Consider the following 16,455-nt stretch of genomic DNA (forward strand, 5'->3'; position numbering starts at 1 on the left):
GAGAGAGAGAGAGAGAGAGAGAGAGAGAGAGAGAGAGAGAGAGAGAGAGAGAGAGAGAGAGAAATTCTATTACGTTTTAATCTTAAATAATTTTTTTAATAAGAGAATAATAATTATGAAATTAATGATATACTTAGAACGATAATGAAATCAATATGAAAATATGAAGTTAAAGAAATTAAAGAAAAAAATTATATTGTGTTAATCTTATTATCTTTCATGTTTGCTATTTTCAGCGGTTAAACAATTCTGGAACTACCGTGATTCTGAAGCAATCTTTTATTTTTCGCAATTTGATACACGAACATCTAATCAGTCTCGGATTATAGTCATGTAATGTTCTGCTCGCGCGCCTCATGAACGTTTTCTCGCGTGGCCGTTATAAATCTGGCAGATATAATTGCTAAAATGAACGGTAAACAGCGTCTATTTAAGTAATAGTTTCGCCACATTATGCCGCGTCTGACTCTCTCTCTCTCTCTCTCTCTCTCTCTCTCTCTCGGGGGATATGGTCACGCTTATTTACGTAGCAGTATGAAAGTATGAAGATGAAAGAGAATCCTTCTCCGATTCCACAATCGTCTTTACTTCGTTAAGCAAGCGTGTTTTATGCTGGGAAAGAATGACAAGTGATTATATCGCGCGCGAGAGAATATGTCGTGATCAAAGCCGAAATAAATCTCAACCCTCTTATTTCATGCACGTGGGGTTGCACACGTTGTGAGATCCATTCTGCGATTTCAAAGAGTTCCTCGGAATGGACAAGTCCTTCGGGGAAAAATCCAACTGTCTATAGCTAGGTCTAACGCAATCTCATTTATCTGCGCGCAAGATACGATCTTGCGAAATGCACAAAATCTCAAGAACTGTTAAGTGGAAAACATTTGTTTAAAAAAATGCAATCGAGAATCCTACTAAAATAGGTGAATATATATACGATATATATATATGTATTGTACGATTTTACGTTTAAAATTATATATATGTATATATATATATATATATATATATATATATATATGTATTTAAACCTATCTGAACAATTGTGAAAAGATTTAAGGCTAATTTATTATTTTCTGACGTTTCTGACGTTTTGACCACATAATAAATAGATTTTACGATGGCTTATTTGTATCCATCATTTTTTCTCTTTTGACATTGGGGCTGTCTCTATTCAGCATCTCTCTTATTATTTCTCTTGCACCTTCTACTTTGACGTTCCTTGGTGCAGTTTTATACGTTTTATAGATATACGCATTCCTGTACCTGGACGCGCAGCAATCCGAGAAGGGTTCACCCCTTCCTCGTTCTTGTCGAGAATGTCGAGTCTCTCGCGGAGCTGGCTACCTTTATTATCTATCTCTCCCTACTCACACTCGCAGGGAAAACAGATTGCTCGCGCTCTACACGATACGTTCCCTCGGGATCAAGGAGGGGTTCAGGTTCAGGTAGAAACAGGTAGAAAGAAGGACGGCCGCGCGCTCACCGTCGTATTTTACGCATGCCTCGTGAACTTTGGGTACTGTATCGCTGTATCACCCGGCAGACCTTTATCCGGGATCTGGCCTAGTTAACTCGCTTTCGTCAGAAATATGACCAATCGGTAGAATGTAGGGAGGAGAAAGAGGGTTGAGTTTCTTCTCTCTCTCTCTCTCTCTCTTTCTCTCTCTCGAACTGTAACACCTTTTCGATCGAGATTTCCCCGTGGTCTGAAGTTTCACAAAATGCTCTTGACACAAATGCCAAGTTTTATAAAATGTTGAAAAAAGATTATATCAGATTACATGTCGTACATCTGTTTGGAACATGTCAGATGTCCGAGTAGCGATTCTTCCACGAAGTTAAAGTCGGTCTTTTCTTAAATTATTTATGACAATTGTGAAATATAGATTTTTCGTTATACATATAAGTTATAGTATTCACAAATACTTATGTATATAATCAATGTTAGGAAAATATTGCAACGGGACATTTTTTAACGTCGCAAACGTATTAATAAATTAAGAACTGTATAAATGATGCTCGATATTACGCAATCTTTGATTAAGCAATTTCGATCTTCTTTGATCTTAGATGATCATAGGGGAGTATCTGCACTGGAGGCATTTCTCTGGACACACGGCGAATGTGCTTTTTGGATACACCATACCTCCATGGCTGTGGAATGCTTATCAAAAGGTTTGTTTTACTAATTTTAAAAGTTATTTGTGTATTATTTAAAAATGTTTATGAATTAAAAGAATCATATATAAAGTTAATTTAAATTTTTATCCAGATTTCTTCCCTAACTTTCCAATTTTTATTAATTAAAAGTTACATTAAAAGTTGATTTATTTTTCATCAATTCGTATCTCTCTATAAAAATAATGTAAATTAACTATAAAAAATAACGTAACATTCGCAGGTTGGTGTGTTCGGTTTTGGTGCAGCCTGCACCGTTTTAACTACGGACATCGCCAAGTACAGCATAGGTCGGCTACGGCCACATTTCATGAAGCTCTGCGTACCCAATGTTGACTGCAACTTGCCTGAGTATCAACACAAATATATTGAGGATTTCCACTGTACCGCATCAGGAATCTCGGCCAAGTTGCTAAAGGAAGTCAGGTAAGAGATCTGTTGCGAGAAACATTTCTGAATTTCTCATCAGCTTAAAGGGAGATAGAGTATCTTAATCTGCCGCAACACGAATGTTATCTGGTCTCTCGATCGTAATCCCGCGTATCTCGAAGTGTGTCTATCCGTCGTATAATTTTTTGACAAATAGTTACTCGAAATTTGTTACTATATTTAGTATATTTATATTTTACTTTTTATGGAAATATAAGTTTTTATATTACTATATACATAGTCCGCGATTTTCTTCATTAACATCAATTAACCGCTACCGAGGTAAAGTTTTCCTTTCTTTTAAAGTTACATAATCGATCAGGGAGAAAGTATCCTCTTTACACGGCGACTACATATGAATCGTGACGTGAACTTGCTCGTGGTAAATCGATAAAGCTTAATCGTGCAGAGTTAGGCGATACGGCCAGCGTTTATATATGGTTTCGGTATACAAATATCGCAGATTTTTCGGAGTTTTATTCTCGGTCTCGATGCGGTCGGCAGCAGCCAGCCGACTGCCGGCATCGATGGATCTTCAGGGCAATACCCTGAACTTGTCACTTAGATCGCGTGACGGTGACAATTGCGCCAACAATTACAGGCGAGGCGTGCGATTGAACGAAGAAGCGAGAAGGGAAATCGTCGTATTTCATTATTTTTACTTTATTAATGATCTACGGACTTTGCGTTTGTACGAAACAAGTTTATGAACACGAGACGAAACGATAATTTGCGATAATCTAAGATAGCGAATTCGGTTGGACGCACCAGTGCACATTCAGTGCACATTAAAGCCATTGTACACTAATTTAATCTCTAATATTTAAAGTAAAATGCGCAAATATTTTGACTGACCAAATGCCCAAATTGCCCAATACATATTTTACCAAATAGCACACGAAAGAATATTGAGAATGTTGTGACTTGACTCATTTATATTAAACGTACACTTTACGTTGATTTGTGCGTACGACGGCTTTAATGTGCACTGAGTGCGCACTGGTGCGTCTAACCGAAAAGGGAGCAAACTCCCTTGGGGACTCCCTACGAGGGAAAAAGAAGGGGCGGAAAGAAAGACGGTCGCGATTGTCATTTGAATTGATTTTTGAGTTCATTTATCCTGCTTATGTCTTTTCGAGTTATTTGTACGCATTTTTCTTTTTAATTATAGCAGTATTCGTTTGTGTATTTCTTTTTGTAGGCGGTAACTATGAAATGAAATATCATTGAGAAATTTGATTCTTTCAAAAGAAGAATAAGAAATATAAATTTTTGAAATTAAAATACATTTGTCTGGATAGAAAAATTAAGAAAATCTCCGCTTATATTATAAAAATAATAATTAGGCTCTATGAGAAAAATTTGATTTAAAAACCTCAAAAATTTAAATATTTTAAAGATAAAATATATAATTGAAATAGTGTTAAATTATCTCATTAATATTGCAGAAAGATGGGAGTTTTTCAAGATTATAAAAAATTGAAGTAAACTTAAATTTTAATTAAGAATTATTCAAATAAAAAGTGAAATTTATTTTCTTGTAAAATTGTATCTGAAAAAATATTTGCTAACATCACTGATGTTATTTAACGCATTATTTATAGTTTGGATAAAATTCAAGCTTTCATAACGTTTTCTGAATTGATTATTTCACGTGTGCGAGCTTTGTTGTTGCTCGGGTAGGGAAACCTTTTTGCGCATTCCGGATATACATACATACATACCCCGAAGGCCGGTTTTAACGGATACGAACACGCGCACACAAAAAAGAGCCACGGTAGCGAATGGCGAATGGCGAATGACAATGAGCAGCGCTTTGCCTGCGGGCTTTGCCGACACGATTCGCATGAACGAGATTCATGCCAGATCGTGCAATTCTTTCTCTTCTCTTCTCTCTTCCCCTTGGCTAACGGAAATGCTATTACACGCCCGAATTATCCGCGTATATGCATCCCGCTTATTGCCGCCAGCATACAATAGCGATCGGCGATTCGAAAACTCGTAATGCGAAAGTGAATACAATCAATGATAAATGATGAAAAAATCTTACATTCTTTCAATATTTAACTAGGTTTAACGAGATTTACATTTTTTATTGAATTTCTAGAAATTCTTACAGTTTATGAAATACTATCGTCATTCACTATTAACTTTTGTGATTAAGGTATTATATAAAAAATACGATAAATATTTTTTCATGATGACATTCGCGAGGAGTAGTTAACAATAAGCTGAGCATATATGTTGTTTTTTTTTTTTTTTTTACAAAACTGCAATGAAAGCAGAAACGAAGGCGGAGTTTCTGAAAAGCGCCTCAGTCACTCTTCCTTTTGTACATTTGCTATTTCCGCAATTTCCTCCGATTTATCGTGCCAGTGAACGCGAAATGCGAAAAGGGATAGTCTCAAAGACGAAGTGCGAAGAGCTCAAAGTAAGGGGTTTGCGAGACGCGCCTAGGACTTAGGACGTTTAGACACGCGTGAATTCGAGGAGACGTGCGAAGGATTACATACGGCTTATTACTAGAAATAACCCCGAGCCCACCAACACGTCCTAACGCATATCTACCTACGTCATTATCTTTTAGAAGTGAAGGAAATGCGTAAGAAATAAACGCCCGCGACTCGCGAAATTGATTTAACGTGACGGATCACATTCGGATGTTGGATGCTGAACAGAGACGGTTGGAAAGGAGAAGCGTTGAAGCGTTCCTCGAAACCCCCCCTGCTTCTTTTCTGAAAGACTGCCGACATTTATTGTTAGCTTTAGCCGTTTTTTTAATTAAGAAAATTAATATTGGAAAACTTAATTTTTCACTTTTAGTATATATATATATATATATATTTTTTTTTTTTATTCTTAACTCTTCATTTATTCGCAACAAGCTTAACTTGTATTGATCTTTTGAAATTCTCTGGGGCAAGTAGATGGAATACACAGTGCCCAGCTGCGCCAAATTCTTCTTAACATCATTTTAGTCCGCATGAACGTGTGTATTCAAGTTGATCGCACATAGCACCGATGTTACGTCGAAATCGTGTGAAAGTAGTCTAACTCGGATTCGCGACGTCGAATATGCAAGAAGAAAAGCTACAACTACAACTACAGCTACATAGGGGATCGATCTCGATTCTCTCCGCGCATTCGGTAGTCTCCGTCTTCGCAGTATAGTCTCCAGACTCCAAGGTTCCAGAGTCCACGAAACGTCGCGAGTCGCGATCAGCGTAGCGTATACTGTATACTGTAGCGCTATACGAGCTTACGTCATGTGTGTTCGACTTTCTTCTTTTTCGTCGTTTTCCTCCTTTCTTCCTCGCCCTCGAGGAAGACGGGGAGATGAAGCGGACGTTATCGTGTAAGTGTAAGCGAACAAAAAGAAGGGACGGTTTGTGCGTTACAAGTTCTAACGAAGCCGGTACTCTTTTGGTGCCACGTACACGCGTACTCGACCGTATCACAGGTCATCCGCTCTTGGTTCGCGTGGCCCGGCCGCCACAGGGACAGTTTTATGTATATAGAGAGATTTGAGGAATCTTGACGATAAAGAGGCGACGCCACACAGAGAATTCATTCATGATCCCTTGGTGCGTTCGAGCTCTCGGTCGTCTTTCTCCGCACGGTAGCAGGCGAAGGGACCGCGCTAAGTGAAAGAATTAGAGAGAGAGAGAGAGGAGAGAGGGAGCTTTGAATAAACGAAAAGGGCGAGCAGTATCTTTCATTGATCCATCATTTACCAATGTTGTCTAGCTCCTTGAGACTTACGAGTACATAAGTGCGCAGAAATACACTTCGAAAGAACTTTTTTCTTCGTTCGCTGCCACCAATATCGTAAGGTAAACGTAACTCTACCAATATCGTTACGTTCTTGAATTTATGTTAGCGTGTTGAGAGATATATATAGAGTACATCTCCGCGAGATGTTAATTTTAACGACGAAAAATTCTCTGACAGAGATTCCCTTACAATCTGGTTAAATCTTGGATGCGTGACTTTTTAAAATAAATTTTCTCAAAACTCGTCAAAAAATATAATAGTAGAAGAATGATTTTTATAATTTTAAATTAGATCCTGTCGAAAAATAGCGCCTTAAAGTTTTCCTGAAAATCATTTAAAGGAAGGTGAAAATTTGATCTTGTAACTGTTGGAAGAATAAAAGTAAATATATTGTCAAGTCTTGAAAATCTTTCACGCACTCTTATGCGTGACCCAAGGGTTTTGATACAGCTGTCATAAATTTCAGTTTCAAACCAACAGTCGCTGCCGAATAGCGAGGTCCTAATTAATGTAATGCGCCGTCGAAATTTTTTTTAAGAGCAAGTTTCTCGAGAGGAACAGAGAAAAGATGGAGGGCGAGAGGGAGATATAAGTATCGAGTCTTCTTTCCGCCCTTTCTCTGCCGTTTTTTGCGGTTCGGCCTCCTCTTCTTCGTATTCTCCGTCGCTCGCGGCTGTACGCTGCTCTTCGTCGTCCCGTCGATCGTAATCGGCACGCTATACGCCTCGGAATTAATCGCGATAAAATTAATAGGGGGAGGGGAGGAGGAGGAGGAGGAGAGAGAGAGAGAGAGAGAGAGCGCAAGGAGGAATGCATGCGCGTACATACGCGAGGATCGTGAGAAGAGATCGAAGGAGAGGAAGAAATTTCTTTCCACTCTTTCTAATATACTCCGATCGATAAATGGGATTTATTTGACGCAGCACGATTGATCGTTTCAGATTATCGTTTCCCTCCGGTCACTCGTCCTTCTCGGCCTACACCATGATCTATCTTGCGGTAAGTAATCCTCATGTTACGCAAGTGTTGCATTGATTTATACAATTCGTGCGAGTCGGATCGTAATCATTCAACTGACCTAATACGAGCGTGTCAGTCTGCGGACGGTTTTTAAAATCTCCGGCCCCAAGGACCAATTTACATAATTTAATACGTGAAGCATCGATTACGTTACATTCGATTACAGTTCGATCCACTTTCGTGACAAAGCTAAGTCAATACGATAATCATATTGGTGATTATAAAAGTAATTATACTCCGAATATTAAATTAAATTTGAATTATTTGATTTTATATTTTATCAACATATAATAAACGAAAATAATTGTAGTGAATAAAGTAAAAGTGCGAATTATTTAATTGAATTGTAGAATTTTGTTAAATTGTTTGAGTTCTTTTTTTGCACTCTGAAATTTTCTATTTGCGTTTTATCTATACTTACATGGTATGTTATTTTTATTATTTTGTATCAATAACAAGATAGCTTTTAGGAAAATGTTTCGGCTGATTTTTCCTGTTTAATTGAAACTTTAATTAAAACTATCTGTCGCGTGATTCGATCAAGTTTTTAATTGATCATTGGGATAATCGAATTTGGGATTATTTAGATGTATCTACAGTTAAGAATGAAATGGAAGGGCAGTAAACTACTTAGACACTTCCTTCAACTTCTATGCTTGCTCATGGCCTGGTTTACCGCGATGACACGAATTTCCAATTATAAACATCATTGGAGCGACGTGCTCGCTGGATCTATCCTCGGCATAATCAGCGCTTTAGTGATGGTAAGTCGATCATATTATACAATATTCCTATGGCAGAAGATTAATTGCAAAAAATAATTCTGAAGTATTGGGTTGGCCGCAATAAGTCCGTGCGGTTATTTATAAGTAACATTTATAAGTAAAAACCGCACTCGGACTTATTGGCCAACCTATTATATGATTTTATAATATTATCTTTAAAAATTAATCTCTTGAAATCAATCTCTTAAGATCTTATACGTATAATTGGACGAATTATGAAAGATGTTTGAATATATATATAATTATTATTTAATGTTCGAAAATAATATGATAATTGTGTGGTTAAAATTTTAAAATATTTAGATGTTTAGTAATTTAAAATATTAATATAAACACTTGGTCAACAATATTCCTCTGGTTGAAGATTAAAATAATTTTTTTTCTATCAAAATCTGATCAGATGTTATACCCTTTAATATATAAATATAATTAATCGTGATGTTGTCAGATTGATTGATGTACATATATAAACTTACTTAACAAGGCAAAATAGAGCGATCGAGATTTTTATGAATGTTTCCCTAGGCACACTGCGTGGCAGATCTTTTCAAAGAGGACAGGGAGAAACACTGCTCCACAGAGAAGCATCGAACTACCGATTACGAAGCAGAGACTGGCGTCACCGGCATACAGGTGAATAATGGTACTGGTAATCGCAACTGTTGACATAACGAGCTCGCTCTTCGCTTGCTGATCTCAACAAGGCCGTAACTGTCTTCTAGTTGTCCTCGAGAAGCTAAAAAGATCTCTGGATTTCTCATGAAACATCAGATGAGATTAGATCTCAGATAGTCCGGACATGTCTATCGACGTAGCCTTCTCCAGCGTTTCTTCTTCAGACGTTTTTAGCTCTCGACGAGAGAGAGAGCTTTAGAAGACCTTCAGGAAATACTTTTCTAATTCCAAAATAGTAAATCATGTTACTATTTTGGAATTCGTTTCCCAACTATTGCATATTCGCCGTATTTTTTTCTAATTGTTATACAAATTATTTGAGTTTCGTTATCGCTGTACGGATCATGAGAAAGAGAAGAAAAAAGAATTAGAGTGCAATGTAGCTACGGCTTGCTAAATACTGTTTGTTTTTCGTTGAGCTTTGTGTGGTCTATTATGCGAACGTGTCTGATATGGAACGCAGTGACTTTTGTTGCAACGAGGAGTGATAATTTTTCTTTTACTTTATTATGCTTTATCTCTTAGCTTTTAGTAGCGCTCGAAGGATAGATGTATGTTTCTAGAAGCCTATGTTTGTGTAACGTTTTTCGCGACTGGTTAGCGAAAGATCAGAATATCTTACGAAGAATCAGTTTGCATTGAATGGAAATGAAGAGGAATGTCTCTTATTTTTATAGTCGATATTTACGGAGTTTTAGATATATAACGATAAAGATGTATTTATTTTCTTTTATTGCGACATATTTATTTTTAATAGATAGATCGGTGCTTTTGATCCTTTTACGTTTAGCGTAATGTAGACCGATCATTCTCTGTATGAGTATTCCTTTATTTATGAGTACTGGAAACTCGATGATCGGAAGTACAATTTTGTATTATATTAATATATATGTATATTTTTCTTACAATTTATATTATTCTCTTCGTTTTATTACTCTAATAGCTCGTCTATTTTGTGCGACAATTAAAATGTGTTCGGTATATTGAAAAAAATTTCGAATATACATCGAGGAGACGACCGTTTTTCTACAAACAGCAAAAATCTCCTCATTATGTTTTACATTGGCCTAATCTGCAAAGTAGATAGATTGTAGTAGAATCGCCATGACGGTGCATTCGGATTGTAAAAGAGACTTGGAAAGAGATGTCGATAATGTTTAAGATTTAAATCGTTCTCGACCTCACTCTATAAACGTGTTACGGTTTAACGCGGATTATCTACGATAATTAACGTGAATTATCACCAATCATTGTCTAGTGTAAAAGCACCACAAAGTATCACATGACTTTCCTCATGACTTTACTTTGTAACGTCCCAAGATAATTCAATGTATCTTAAGACTGCGAATAATAGATAAACTAAAGCCCAGATGAGATAAATTTTATTTATGTGACAATAAATACTTAAACTTCGGCATCAGGAGTATTGATTTTTAATAATTTTTTAATTTTTATTTTATTTGTTTAAAAAGTTTGACATAAAATTTAATTTATAATAATAAATGAAATAGATATTTATTGTTTTAAATAACAATATTATATTATACAATGAATTGTATTAAATAAAAATTATATTAATATTACTATAATATATTATAATGTTATATTTCTTTGATGATGAAAGTAAATAAAGAATTAATTTTTTTCTAGAATTTAATTGTTTTTCGCGCGATAATTATGAAATGGACAAATGAAGATAAGAAGAAGTTCAATATTGAAGCCATTCGCTAATTCCGACAATTAGGAATCTAATTGTCACAATCTATGAAATAAATTTGTTCTAATCTTTTTTAATCCATCTGATTTTTGCGAGGAAGACTAATTTACTTCCAATTTCGGTCAATTTATTGCTAGACTTTTCAAAATATATAGGTACATTGATTAATAGAAGGTAGGTTCTTATATTTAGGAATTCTTGCCATAGGTCGACTTTCTATATGACTTTTTACGGCATTAATCGATGCGCGAATATTGAAGATGTATACATAATCTTAATCCTGAAATGTATTTAATTAAAGTAGTAAAATATACATGGTATATGGTGCTTTAAAATTCTAATTAAGTGTACACTGGCAATATATTATAGTTTAATTGAAAGTATTCATTATTCAATAATAATGGTATAGAAAATCACACGATAAGACTAGCCGCATATATAAAATTTTATTTATTTTATGAAAAATTGTATTTACACGTCATATTATGTATATAAATTTCCTATATGGACACACACGTGCCGATACTTTAATTGTTGTTATCTTGGTTTGAGCAGAGCTTTAAAAATCTCGATAACGAAATTTTAATTATTCAATTGAATCGAAGATTGTTATAACTATATGTTGCTCCTATAATATTTGTATTATATGTAAGATATTTCTTTTATCTTTTGAATGATATATTGCATTCAAATGTTGTTAATAAGCGCGTGATACACGATATCTCAGAATTCTTAATTTTACTTTTAGTAATCAATTCTTGGATCAACCAGGAATCTCGAATTAAAATACTGGACCATTTAATATAATTCGCGAGTTGTGAAAAAACGTTATTTATTATTTACTTAAAATGGACAAGTTTTTTGTTTCAAAATATTAATTGCAAGTTTAATTATTTTACTATGTTTAAAATAAAATCTTAGAAAGTTACTATAAATATATAAAGAGCAAGTAAATTCGAGATTTATCAAAGAATTGAGCAAAAATTAAAGTTAAGATTTGTTTGATATTCTATTTAATATTAAATCTATGTTTAGCACAAGTTAGGTTATCAACGTCTATTATTACGAATTACGCGTCGATTCGATTGATCGCCGCGATCAATTATTTAGATGATGATATGCACATGATAAATTACACGTTTGATCGCATTAAGAAATAGCACATAATAAAACTGAAAAACTGAAACGGGATCATACTATATTACAAGACTTATAAAGTTTTTGAATAATTAATCTGCGATCCAATTCTCAGCGATTTACACTTATACAATATACATATATATGTACACAAATTCGTCAAACATACGTCGAAATTGTATTACGAATTGATTTCTGTAAGAAATGTTATACAAAACTCACCGTCATTGTTTTTTTTTTTTTTTTTAATCACGCAAAGTGCCACATTTGGCAGCTCCGCTGATAAATGCTGTATAGTAGAAATAAATTATTGAGTTATGAATCACGCATCATGTTGTGTCCTTGATTTACATTCACACCACTGAAAAAGACATTCCCGCCGCGGTGACCGCGATCGTGGGATAAGCCGCGCATCATCCTTCAAGTCAGAAAGCGAGCACCTTTCACGGCCGGCTACTCGTGATTAATGTTTAAGCGAGTCATTTAGTCGATTTAATCTCTACAGCTGTTCATCGCTGTGGTAGAGTTTCTGTACACGTAAGTTTCAGCATGGCTGTACAAAGTGTCCTAGACTTATTGACCAGTCTTTCAATCGCGCTGTTCTGACGATAAATTACTTCTATAAGTTGAACAAAAAACAGTGATTATCTTCAAAGTTGTTGGATATAAAAATGTTAAATGTTATAAACTAAGAGATTATAACAAATTAGATATGTAAAAAGAAGAATTGCACATTTGCAGTAAATTTCAGCGATTAAAGTATAAAAAGAAAATTAAGTACTTTATTTCGTTAATTTTATTTCGGTTTTTTTTTCTTTTAACAGAAAAGTTCACGGTTTTATCACAGCAATTAATATTTAATGCTAAACATTAAATAATTATAAGTAAAATAGGAAAAATTTAAGAAACAATCAGCTTTGAGACTTTTGAGGAAAGAAAGGAATGTGGGTTGCATCAAATAGATATGAATCATCAAATGTTCGTCTTATATATCGCGTATATTTATATATGTGTCAACATGCCTGCTATTATTATCTACACGCATGGAATGTACGGAATCTCTTGGAAATATAAAGTTTAAACAAACAGCTGTGAAAGTTCCTGTACCTAATTAATTGATGCAGGCATCACAATTATAAATATTCCATTTTTTCTTGTAACACTTAAATTTTGGTATGTATATATTAAAATAAATATTGAAAATATAGGTAGATAGGGGTAGAGAGAAGAGAGGGAGAAAGAGAGATATCTTGGCAACTTTTGCATGCAATAAATCAAAGTTACTTTAATTTTAACTGACTACGGAGTAACTGTAAGTATACGAATTTGGCAATAATAGATAATACCAGTACTATTTTGCAATAGACGTATATGTATTGTATTAAAATGTTGTTTATGTAAAACGCATTTTAAATTCCGCTATCGCAGATTGCTTACGATAAGTTACTTTTGTATTTCTATTTCGTGGCATTATAATTTTGTTGAGCTATTCCAGGTAATAATCTTATTGTTTAAGACGCATTATACACATATACATGCTTTTATATTATTCACATAATATACTTATTTTTCCACATAAAATATAGAAATATAATCCCATTTTATCCCATTTTACTCATTTAATTATTAATTTCATATTTCACGTATATATTTCTTAATCAAATAAATATAAATAATAAGTTTATAACATTTTTTTAAAAAATTGTATAGTAATCGTTATAATTGTTACTGTATAAACGCATTATATTTTGCACTAATAATAATTCATCATTAAATGTATACGATACGTTAATTCTATATATACATTTCTCACACATTTTATGATACTACTGTATAATTTTTAAAATTTTATTTTCATAATTTAATGTGTTTCATATAAAAAAAATTTTTTCTATCAATTCTGATCTGACTAATTATTTTTATTAATTGCAGGACGAAACAAGCCCGCTGCAAATGAGAATGCAAACGTATGGCGGAGTTAATAGAAATACGGAAGATCTCATACGCAGACGCGATTCTAATTAAAATTTCACATAAATGATCCATTCAATATAATGACTTTATATATATGGTTTGATTACATCTTTTAGATATCGAACTTTTCTTTATGTAATTAATACTAAGACAAGGATCTCTCTATATAAGATAACAAGTAACTATTGAGTGTACTTAAAAGACCCTCTTCGATATATATTTAGGTACATTTATCTTACCTCATATACCTATACAATATACATATATTATGTAGGGTTTTCTATTATAAATCTGTTTTATATATTTAAAACTAAGCTTTATGAAAGTAAATGCAGTTAGTAGTTATTATATATATATATATCTTTTTACAAGATGCAGAAATAATCGCAGTGATATATATATTATATGTACAAATCTAGAAAGGGATATGTTTATAACTAATACACAGCAATATACATATTATTAGTTTCTAAATATATATAATAAAAACTTTAAAACCTTGACGTACTTCAAATGTATTTTATGTCTAATAATTTATTATCCTGTAATTATAGATTTTGTCTTTAATTTTGGAACATCATTGATGAGGGGCCGATAATTGGTTGAGAATCAGTTTAATATTTATATCTTACATGTATCGATAAATATTAATTTATTTTATATATTTATATTATTAGCCCTCCTCTTCCTCTCTCACTTTTCCTTTTTCCGACACTGCCAATAAAACATCATTTTGGTGCGCGTCCGTGCCAGTTTGCAAATGTAGAATGATTTATCGGCAGTGTCGGAAAATGAACGTGGCTACGTAATACCAGAGAGAAACCTGAGAGAGGCCATCCCGGCCTTTTTCGTGTGTTGCTGTGTTGCATTCAGCACAACAGCGGAGTTATTCTGCAACGTCGCTACGATGATTCTGTAACAAAGAAATGTAGAATCCGAATTAAAGCAGGGTGCAAGAGAGAGAGACAGTCGCAATATTTCAAAAAATGATTACTATATAAACACTAAATTTTATATTATTGTTTATTAAGCAAATTTAATGAAATAATTTTGTAATTTCTTAAGAATACTCTATCCATTGAACATAAGCTTCTATAGAATTTCTAAAATAAAATAACTATTTTTCTTTAACTCTTATTTTCTGAATAACTATCCGGTTAAAAAGTAAATGACTCATCAGTATAAGATATAATATGTGTATATGTATAAATAAATTATATTTACCGCATGTTGCTCCGCCGGCGCCTGATGCTTCCTCCTAGGCCTCCACCTCCTAGGCCTCCTCCTCCTAGGCCTCCTCTCAGGCTGCTCGGGATGTCAGTTACTGTTTCCTCGATGCGAAGATACTCCTTCCCGCGTGGATATTTTCTGTAACATAAAAATAATCGAATCGATTAAATACGTGTCACGCGCATCGAACATCTTATTCGTTATTCCGATTAATGTTTTCTACGTTAGAATCAACTTGAATCAAATTTTTCGATTTATTTTTTTTTACTAATTTATATTCCAAAACATGGTTTAATGTAGCAACTAAATAAAAACAAACGAAAAAAAGATTCTATAATATTTTTAGAAAAAATAAAAAATAACACTTACCAGAAGTGTTAAGTACGCCGATGCCCGATGCCTCTCCTAAGCCTCCACCTCCTCTCAGGCTGCTCGAGATGTCCATCGTGTTCCCTCGATGCGAAGCTGATGGTCCTTCCAGCGTGGATATTTTCTGTAACATAAAAATAATCGAATCGATTAAATAATTGTCACGCGCATCGAACATCTTATTAACATCTCATTATTCAGATTAATGTTTTCTTAAATTACTTCTCCAAAAAAGATCTCTACGTTAGAATCAACTTGAATCAAATTTTTCAAATTATTTCTTTTTACTAATTTATATTTCGAAACACGGTATAATGTAGCAACTAAACAAGGATAAACGAAAAAAAGAATTCTATAATATTTTTAGAAAAAATAAAAAGTAACACTTACCAGAAGTGTTGGTACGTTGATGCCCGATGCCTACCCTAGGCCTCCTCCTCCTCTCAGGCTGCTCGGAATGTCAGCTACACATCAGGATTCCCTCGCTGCTCCGATGTCACGTTCAGCGTCGTTATTTTCTGAAATATTCAAATAAACGATTCGATTAAGTAAAAACAGAAGAAATAGAAAATTTTTGGACATAAGTAACATAGTACGTAAAAATCAATTACACTTACCACTTTCTTTCAGGCTGCTCTGGCCGCAAAATCCATCTCCACCTTCGGGTCAAATAGGAGTCTCGAGCCACATTGAGACTCGTGACAATGCAGTGTGACTTCATCCATTAAGCAAGAAAAATTAAGAAGCCATTTCGGCTATATTGCATTAATTTTACGACGTTGTTGCAAAATAGTCGAAATGTTTCTTGACCTTTCTCGCTTAATAGAAATGTAATTGCTAAAAGGAATTAAAAATTATTCTCTACCTTTTTTTTTTTTTTTTTTAACGTGGTGGAAATCTTCGAAAGACTCCCCCGCCCTGAGGAAGGGAGGGGGAGTGTCGGATTCTACGCGCACGCGTACCACCGTTACGAGGGGCGCTTCAGAGGACCGAAATCCCCTGAGCCACCCTCAGCGTGGCATCGCGCGCCCATAGCCTACCGACTAAAACCACCACGAGCGACCCTAACACTAAACGCGCCCGACTTTCTAAGCGGGGTGGTGGCCCCCGTTCCGCCGGCCACCAGCGCGACGAGCGACGCGACTTCCCTACAGGCGCCCGACT

At 34.5% G+C, this 16,455-nt stretch overlaps 2 protein-coding genes across 6 annotated transcripts in view; one reads left to right on the forward strand and one right to left on the reverse strand.

Annotated features, from left to right (window-relative positions):
• Positions 1–14,076, forward strand: part of LOC112462134 (putative phosphatidate phosphatase) — a 24,927-nt gene extending 10,851 nt beyond the window's left edge. The window contains exons 3-8 of one of the 4 annotated variants that reach the window (XM_025027758.1): positions 2,074–2,178; positions 2,405–2,607; positions 7,326–7,383; positions 7,992–8,168; positions 8,715–8,832; positions 13,651–14,076. In XM_025027758.1, coding sequence (XP_024883526.1) covers positions 2,074–2,178; positions 2,405–2,607; positions 7,326–7,383; positions 7,992–8,168; positions 8,715–8,832; positions 13,651–13,700 — 711 coding nt within the window. In that variant the 3' untranslated portion in view covers positions 13,701–14,076. Of the gene's footprint in view, positions 1–2,073; positions 2,179–2,404; positions 2,608–7,325; positions 7,384–7,991; positions 8,169–8,714; positions 8,833–8,911; positions 10,355–13,650 lie in introns of those variants that run through there. The other 3 variants (XM_025027757.1, XM_025027759.1, XM_025027760.1) reach the window with 3 other exon arrangements.
• Positions 1–16,455, reverse strand: part of LOC112462131 (malonyl-CoA decarboxylase, mitochondrial-like) — a 65,727-nt gene that overhangs the window by 31,186 nt on the left and 18,086 nt on the right. The window contains exons 1-2 of one of the 2 annotated variants that reach the window (XM_025027750.1): positions 14,917–15,054; positions 14,516–14,605 (exon numbers count right to left, since the gene is read on the reverse strand). In XM_025027750.1, coding sequence (XP_024883518.1) covers positions 14,516–14,605; positions 14,917–14,921 — 95 coding nt within the window. In that variant the 5' untranslated portion in view covers positions 14,922–15,054. Of the gene's footprint in view, positions 1–14,515; positions 14,606–14,916; positions 15,055–16,455 lie in introns of those variants that run through there. The other variant, XM_025027749.1, reaches the window with a different exon arrangement.

The sequence above is a fragment of the Temnothorax curvispinosus genome, unplaced genomic scaffold, assembly GCF_003070985.1.
Source record: "Temnothorax curvispinosus isolate PA1 unplaced genomic scaffold, ASM307098v1 QBEX01011966.1, whole genome shotgun sequence".
Classification (NCBI taxonomy): domain Eukaryota; kingdom Metazoa; phylum Arthropoda; class Insecta; order Hymenoptera; family Formicidae; genus Temnothorax; species Temnothorax curvispinosus.